The sequence below is a fragment of the Notolabrus celidotus genome, chromosome 14, assembly GCF_009762535.1.
Source record: "Notolabrus celidotus isolate fNotCel1 chromosome 14, fNotCel1.pri, whole genome shotgun sequence".
NCBI classification, from domain to species: domain Eukaryota; kingdom Metazoa; phylum Chordata; class Actinopteri; order Labriformes; family Labridae; genus Notolabrus; species Notolabrus celidotus.
The window spans coordinates 30,719,514-30,728,226 of record NC_048285.1 but is presented as its reverse complement, the minus strand read 5'-3'; the positions used below and the strand labels follow the sequence as shown (position 1 = coordinate 30,728,226).

Sequence of the window (8,713 nt, the reverse complement as noted above, 5' to 3'; positions counted from 1 at the left end):
TTTGGACTCCCGTGTATCAAATGTAATCAGTGATGATGAGACCTTTGCATTTGTCCCATCAGTTTGTTTTCTCTCAGCGTTTTATTACAGGTGCAGGATGTTGATCTGAGCACATGAAGCCCACTCTGGTGAAAAAAACTGAGAGCACACAAACACATGCACATCTAACACATAAGCTATAAACCCAGGAGATTATATTTGCTGTGCGACAAAATCAGAGATAAGCACATGGAGCCATGGGCTCTGCATACCCGCCTCTTGTGCAAATCTGCTCCATCAACCCTCCTCTCAAAACCATGGCATGCTGTCCACACTGACTCTCACTGCTGGCCAACAAACAGCAGATGATCAAGACAAAGAAGCACAGTCATTGTAACAGCAGGATTTATTCAAAGTACATCTTAAGCACTGCATTATGTGTAAGATACGACACACATGATGGGCAATATAGGGGGATTAATGGACCTCAATGTAGAGGAAGGAAATGAAACAGAGGACAAATGGATGAGGAGAAAGTATTTACAGAGGCTGGATTATTAAAAAAGTACAAAATGAACGTGATGATGAGCAAAGAGAGGAGAAACACAATGCTTAAAGGTCTGACTTTAAAGTGTTCTCATAAATATCCACACAGCTGTAATCATTATTCTGCTTCTTGTTTCATCCTGCAGCATGGAAAGAGTGATTCAACACAGACAGACAGTGTTCAGAGGAGTCAGAATCATGAATTATTTACCTGAGGAGCACGGGCATAACGCCAGGAGGGACACATTCATTAATTAGACGTATAGATAACCAGTCGACTGATTAATTGATCACAATGCTCGTTCGAAAGACGACCAACACAGGGAATGTCTTTTAAATAGTTTCTGTATAGTCGAAACTAGAAAGCAAATCCTCCACAGTCAAATGCATCAAAGTCAGAGTCTCCTTCAAAGTCGAAGCTGTTGAAGTGTGGAGAGTCCACGTCCTGGCTGCAGGCGTGGAACGAGCCTCCGGCAGAGAGCTCAGAGAAGGCCCCCGTGCCGTGGGTCATCTCTGGGGCTCTGCCTACAGCGAGGGGAGAGGAGGGGGGGCAGGAGCTGAGGTAGCCCAGAGCAGAGGAGGCGGCCGCTCCTCCCATCAGCAGACACACCGCCCTCACCGCCCGGGCATCGCTGCTGTTGCCATGACGAAGACAATCTGACACACGGTGGGGTGGGGGCACAGAACCACGCAGGGACCGCCGTGTTACACTACCTGCTAAAGGAAATGAAACACACAATGCAAGGTCAAATATTAGCTTGATTTCATTGCAACCACTAATTCATGTTTTACTAGTCAGTGTGGCTACAGTGGCTCACAATCACCTTAAAGTATACGTGTGGGGTCATGAAGCAGCAATATATTGTATGTCTACATCAGGCATGTCCAAAGTACGACCCGGGGGCCAACCCCGGCCCAAGGACCATTTATATATGGCTCCAAGCTTCCATCTTATAACGTTTTATTTATAGCACAGATATGTAATCACATTTTGCATCAGCAGTGGGAATTCTGCAAGACGGCACTAAAGAAGCAACACAAGAACTCTTAAAGCTGACAGGTTTTCAAATTAATGTTTTCATCATGATGTGAAAATGTTCTTGATGAACATTAAAGGTGACATATCATGCAAAATGGACTTTTTAATGGTTCTCTACCTGAAATATGTGTCCCTGTCTACAAACCCCCCGAGAATGAAAAGAATCCATTCTGCCCCTGTTCTGATTTCTCCACCTTTCTGTAAATGTGTGTGAAACCAGCCGTTTCAGACTTCCGTGTTTCTGTTACGTAACAACAATATCCGGTCTGTCACGGAGTCAGAGCTCAGAGCTTGTTCAGCCCATAGACTGTATAAAATAATACTGAATCCCTCCTCCGTTTTTCATTACCTGCACAAATGTGTGCTAACAAGGAGCTTAGGAGGGAGGCATGCTAGTTGTAGGCTGTCTTAATAAACACAAAGGTCGGTTTTACTCCCCACGTCTGCAGATTTGAAGATCTAGTGGATGATTTTTATTTATCATGGATAAGTGCTAGCGCTAGTTAGCATAGCTACATAGCTACAAGTCGTAGCTGTAGCTGTGTACCAAGACACACGTCGACATACTGACAAATAAAACAACAAGAAACACTAAATCTGTGACCAATCCTTCAGAAAGGTCCCGCTGCCTTTCTGGCAGAAGTCGGTTTTACTCCCCACATCTGCAGATTTGAAGATCTAGTGGATGATTTTTACTTATCATTGAAAAGTGCTAGCGCTTGTTAGCATAGCCACATAGTTACATTTTCGTAGCTGTGTACCAAGACACACGTCGACATACTGATAAATAAAACAACAAGAAACACTAAATCTGTGACCAATCCTTCAGAAAGGTCCGGCTGCAGGCGCCCCTCCGTCAGGATCAGATTCTGGATCAGATTCAGAGGGTTGAAGTAATGCGGGTCTGTGAGCAGCCGTGTATATTCAACCAACATGTAAACATTAGATCAACGTGCTGGAGAGCTGAGGCCACATCCACTTCCTGTGGGGGTGTGGTCAGAGAGAAAACAGACTGTTCTAAGGAGGACTGAAGAAGAGGGCTTTTCAGGCAGACCAAAATCTGATTTCAAAGTGTTTTTTTGAGCATAAACTTTAAAGACATGTTTTGGGGACCTCTTAGACCAATATATATTGATGAAAAAAGCGTGATATGTCACCTTTAAAAGTTCAGAAGACACACAAGAGGACACAAGACAAGATCAAAATTATGAAATTGTGCATAAAAAAGGCCAAATTTGGTGCATTTTGGACTTCAAAATTAATTATTTTGTTATCAAAATGTTGTCTGCTGGTCAGAAAAGTCTTAAAAACAACATGAAAAAGAAGTGTGATGAAATCTAGATCGTGAGCCATAAAAAAATAATGAGACAATATTTTTCCCTCATTGCCCGACCCAAATGAAAAACCTCCAGAAGAAGATAAAGTTGCCAATGTTTATGTGGCTGGTGGAGAACTGAGGACGAGTTACTGATTTATTGAGGACATTTTTTTATTATTAAATAGAGTTCATATCTAACTTTTATGATTACAAAGTCTCAGTAGGTACCACTGGCCCTGAGGTATTCTGACAACATCAAATGTGGCCATCTTTGAAAAAGGTTTGGACACCACAGGTCTACATGGAAGGGGGCTGGATTCAGTATACAGATCAGTACTGGGGATGTGTGTTTTTTCACTCATATTCAACATAAAGCTTAAAAGTAAACTCATTTTCCATTACGTCTGTTTTTTCAATCTCCTTCTGGTGAAAGTTAGATAATAATCGAAACCCAGCACATCAACTCTTTGTAATCTTTGTGCTTTCAGTCACCTATGAAGCCTATCAACTCTGCTCTAACAGTTGGCTACAGTTAAGACGTCTGGATGGAGAGGAATCAAAGGTCTTTAAAGGTTTTTTATCAGAGCAGCTGGTCTGCCAAATCAGAACTAGATCAGCTGCAACATGTGAGCTACTTTTGATTAGCTAACTACAGACTGACCTTGACTTTGGCCTCTCTCTCTGAAGGAGCCTCCTCGCTCGGTGACCCGAGACAAAGGAGGGGTGCCCTCACCCACCCTGGGGGACCCGGGGTCTTTATCACTGGAGGAGTCAGGGAGGGGGTCTCTGTCGGTGATGCAGGGAGTTATGCTGCGCTGTCTCTGGAGGGTCAGGGGTGACATGACACCCTAGAAGATGAGACACACATTAAGTATATATTATATTGGAGAGATGAACTGCAAACAGAAATGTAGAAGGCCCAGATATACAGATTACAGATGTGTGTTTAAACATTCATACATTTTCAGATACTACAAAAAATATTCTGCAGGAAATGAAAGGAGGACATGAAATTAAGGGTCAATAAAGCAACATAAGGACAAGACCAAAGTCAAAACTGTCAACTCACCTCTCTCACTTTCCTGATCAAGCTGAGCCACAGACTGTGAGAAGATAAAATGACAAGTCATTAAGCTTGGATCAGATCCAGACTTGGCTGTAACATCTTATAGTGTGAGAAAGGTCATTCTGACAACATGTCAATAAAGTCACAGCATGCAGTGATAATGAGTGGGGCAAAGGATATTTGAAATGTTATGTGTGTCAGTGTGTTACAAAACAGAGAGTTAGAGAGAGAGACTGAAAGAAGACTCACTTGCAGTCCTCTGGGTTGTCGGTGAGCAGCAGCAGGAACTTGTTCTGCTGCAGGATGAGGGCGAAGCAGCAGTCCCTCCTGCCCCCTGGAGGAAGCTTGGGCAGGTCCAGAATTTCTCGTCCCTCTGCTATGGTCTCACAGTTGTTGAGGAGAGCTATCACCTGGTCTGGAGGGGACTCTGCATCCCGACACACCAACAGGGATCCCTCCATGGTCAGCACAAGATACCTCTCCTTCCACTGCTTAAACATGAAGCCTCCTGCAAAGATAAAAGACAGAGAGACTCATGAAGACTGCGGCTTTTGTTTTGTGCGGTGAATATGATTAGTGCAAAAGAAAATCAACTCCAATATACATTTGAAAATACAAACAGAATAACGTTTTCTCTTTGTTATATTGATCATGTTCACAGCCTGGTTATGCATGGGTTTGCATACTTAGGCTTAGGATGATTTGAAAGTATAATTCTTGCAAAATATACAGATTAAACCTGGTGGATAAATTGATGTTGGGATTCATCCTCAGGGAACTAGAACGTTTAGTAGATCTAACATTTATTCAATATGCAGTATATCAAAAAGTTTTTATATATTTCAGTATGGATGTTTCAAAGCAACTCATTTCCTGGTTGTTTGAACAGGACTTCTAACAAATCGTCTCGTCTAAAGGTAAGAAAACACAAGACGGTTAAACACAGGATCACAGAGTCTGCAGATAAACAATGTCAAATTAGTTTGCAGAGTGTGGCTAAGGTTAGTAGACCTAGCACCCACAGCCTTCGGTCCTCCTTGCAGGTTAACGTCCACATACCTGGGCTGGTTATGCATTGCTCTGGTTGAGTGGTTATGGTCCAGCTTTATCTCCATTGTCTAGGCTAGGCAAGGCAAGGCAGCTTTATTTGTATAGTGCATTCCATACACAAGGGCAACTCAATGTGCTTTACATTAAAACATTAAAAGCATTGGAGACATTCAAACAAGCATAAAAGAACACAATTAAAATAACAAATATAATAAAACAGAAAAGAAAAGGATATGTATTAAAAGTCAATTAAAATTAGCATTTAAAGTGAGTTAAAATGAGCTAAGATAGGAAGGCAGTGGTAAATAAAAAGGTCTTAATCTTTGATTTAAAAGAGGTGAGAGTTTGAGGTGGAGTATGTGGTGCATAATGACTAAACGCTGCTTCACCATGTTTCCTTCTGACTCTCGGGACTGAAAGCAGACCAGTACCTGATGACCTCAGAGGTCCAGATGGTTCATACAGTAGCAGCAGATCAGCCTAAACCATTCAGGGCTTTATAAACCATCAGCAGGATTTTAAAGTCTATTCTCTGACAGACAGGAAGCCAGTGTAGAGATCTGTGTAGTGATGTGGTCTACTTTTTTGGTCCATGTTAGGACTCGAGCAGCAGCATTCTGTCTAGACCAAGATACAGACAAACCACACTATGCTTCAAGATGCCATCTGTCATCTGTGCTTGTTTACATCCGGGTTGTAGAGCATAAAGCCTTACTGCAGTAGCATTGACTGTATGGGAATTTTAATATACAGTTTAAAGCAGTGGCCATTAAACCAGATCTACAGCCCAGGCTAGTGGTGAGTGGATATGTTACAGCTTAGACATAGGAACGGGGATTTGGGGCCTACAATAACAAAAGGCTGATTTAGACTAGTAATTCCGTTGGCGTCTGCAGTCGTTGCCGTTTCCTGTCACTCATTTTTGTGTACTTCAAATGGAATATAGAAAACCTTTCATGCAACCTTCTGTTCTGTTATTTAGTCCTCCTTGGCTCAGGAGTTTAAGAAGGAAAATAAAAACACCAGAAGAGTGAAATGCTCATGTCTTGCAGATTCCTCAATGAAGTCTTTATTTGTTGATTCAGTTTTTTAACTATTTTTTAAACTGCACATGATTAATGTTTTTAATTCAGTCCAAAGTGATTTACTTGAGTAAGTATTATGATTAAAGTGGACAGACATTTTCACAAACTAGACAATGATTAATACAAATCCTCTGAGTGTTGAATAATCACTCCTCTGTCAATAATGAGAACTTGAATTTATCTTTGTAAGACAGCATTTGTGTTGAATGTGATTACACTGCACAAGAAAAATCCTTGCCAGGGAATAATCTGGAGAGAGAAAATGTTCCATTTTAAATGTCATTGACTTATCCCATTACCCCCACGAGGGACAGCATTTCAATTTCAGATTAGGACTGTTCTTAATCTGTATATAACAAATACCACAAACCAACCAAATAGAAAAAAAGCAACAGTCTGGGCCCTAAATTCTCAAATTACTGGAGCGATGTCAACTGAGGCAAGAGGGCTCACAGTGGAATAATAACATAACATTGCAACCAACCATCAAGCACTACTTTAATGCAATTTTCTCACCGCAAGGGAGAAAATATGTTAATCTTTTAGAGGGAACATAAACCTGCTGAAACAAAAAGACAAGCCTCTGCTTTTGGGACATACTGTGAGTTTTTAGGACAGGACACACATGGCGGCGTAAGTGTCCCAGACAGGCGTCCATTGTGTAATAATGGTATTAAATAGAGAGCACAATGTTGACGGATGAGATCTGCTCTATTTCCCTACACACGGATTAGAGATGAACAGGTGGATTCTACAATAGAGAGCAACATATATATAAAGATGAAGGGTGTGTGGTTACTGTTTTTATTTGAATGTATAAAACCTTATTGAGGTTCATTGCTGTGATTTCTCCACAGTAAGCTGAAAATGCTGACACTGCTAGATATGAAACTATCTTCTGTTTCAGTCCCTGAGGCCACCATGACGCCATCATCAAATAAAGTTGAGGGAGATATGAAACAGATGCACATAAAGACGGATGACTGAGTCCTGAATCCTGACTTGGCTTTGAAAACGAACATCTCGTCATTGTGTAAAAACACATCTGGAGGTGGTTACGTCTCACAAAGGGACTCTCAGACTGATATCACTCATGTTGGAACAGGAGTGTTGATCTGAGACTGCACTCCTCCTCACTTTGTGTAAGGTCTGAAGAACTTTGAGCTCTGAGAAAACTAAATAACACACAGCTCCTTAGGGGGAAGACTACTGAAACTAAATGCAGATTTATGCAAGTACAAGTTGTCAAGAGCCCAGAGTCCTTCAAAAAGTAAAATAGTGTTATCATTTTGGCTGTCATCAATGTTGTAAGAACATTTTTCTTGAATGTTGAAATCCCTCTACATGCACCAAACGACAACACCAACACTCATCAGTCTTCATTCATGCAGTATGAAACAACAGCACAGCACAATGTTTAATAAGACTATCAAGTTCCCTGCATGCAAGGCAACAGAATGACCCTATATGTAGAGTAGCTCATGCATTCTGCAGACAGTAATCATACAAGCACATCATCATGCATTACATGCCTTTAAAGAAATGAAGAAATCACAACAGGCCTACCATATTTCCTGAGGAAGCCTCTGTGAATGCCTGCAGCGCTCATGCCTGTGGTCATCATAGAAACAGGGTCTGGAATGATACACAGAGTATTTGATGCAGAAAATAGGGTAAGAGACAGACGGGGGAGAGCGAGAGAGAGAGTGAGTGATTCAGAGAGAGAGAGAGAGAGAGACAATAATCCCCACTATTTAGGCCTTCCCTCCTTTAAACCCGTGCTGTTGTGAGTGGAATGGGAGCCATCCTTCGCTTATGCACAAATAAACATCGTATAAATTTAGGGCTCAAAATATCATCGTGGATAAAACCAGACAGGGCCGGAGATTTTCATCACCAGATGCCATGTTGAACGTTCTTTTCCACTCCTCTCTGACAAACACACACACATGTAAGCCTCCATTCACAGGCCTGCCCTGCACACACCATATTTATGAGTTATAATAGCTTATCATTGAACTATCAACAAACCTGTTCCTCTCTGTATTTCTATGTTCTTGGATGGCCTCTGAATCGAAGCTTGGATCACCTCCCACTCAGGCAGATTAAAGCTGTGGGATTATTATTCTTACACAGCTTGAAGCCCGTTGTTGCAGGGTTGTAGACAGACCGACCAAAGACATTAATCTGTCCAGACTGGAATAAGCCAGCCTTAACAACAACCTGCAAGATATTAACTCTTTTCAGTGTCATATATGTGGATTAAACTCTTAACCTTGTATTTGTCCATGTTTGCTTGTCACAGTGACAATAGCGTTATGCAACAGAGGATATCTAGAAGAGACATTAACAGTCCATAACCTGAAGAAACCTCCACTGTGGAGCCAGCTCCACTGTGGGGCCACCTCCACTGTGGGGCCACAACCTGCAAGATATTAACTCTTTTCAGTGTCATATATGTGGATTAAACTCTTAACCTTGTATTTGCCCATGTTTGCTTGTCACAGTGACAATAATGTTATGTAACAGAGGAAATCTAGAAGAGACATTAACACTCCATAACACAGAGAAAATCTGGCTGAAGACCTCCACTGTGGGGCCACCTCCATTGTGGGGCCACCTCCACTGTG

General features: G+C 41.7%; 1 protein-coding gene across 2 annotated transcripts; it reads right to left on the bottom strand.

Annotated features, from left to right (window-relative positions):
• Positions 1 to 8,472, bottom strand: LOC117825226. Of its 2 annotated transcripts, none has more exons than XM_034700936.1 (6): positions 8,115 to 8,472; positions 7,650 to 7,718; positions 4,198 to 4,456; positions 3,952 to 3,985; positions 3,544 to 3,730; positions 1 to 1,242 (listed from the first exon to the last, which is right to left on the bottom strand). In XM_034700936.1, exons 2-6 carry the CDS (start codon positions 7,705 to 7,707, stop codon positions 884 to 886), a joined length of 897 nt encoding a protein of 298 aa, XP_034556827.1. In that variant the 5' UTR covers positions 7,708 to 7,718; positions 8,115 to 8,472; the 3' UTR covers positions 1 to 883. The 2 variants fall into 2 exon arrangements, with proteins under 2 accessions (XP_034556827.1, XP_034556828.1); XM_034700937.1 differs by having other exon boundaries at positions 1 to 1,239.
• Between the last annotated feature and the right edge of the window lie 241 nt (positions 8,473 to 8,713).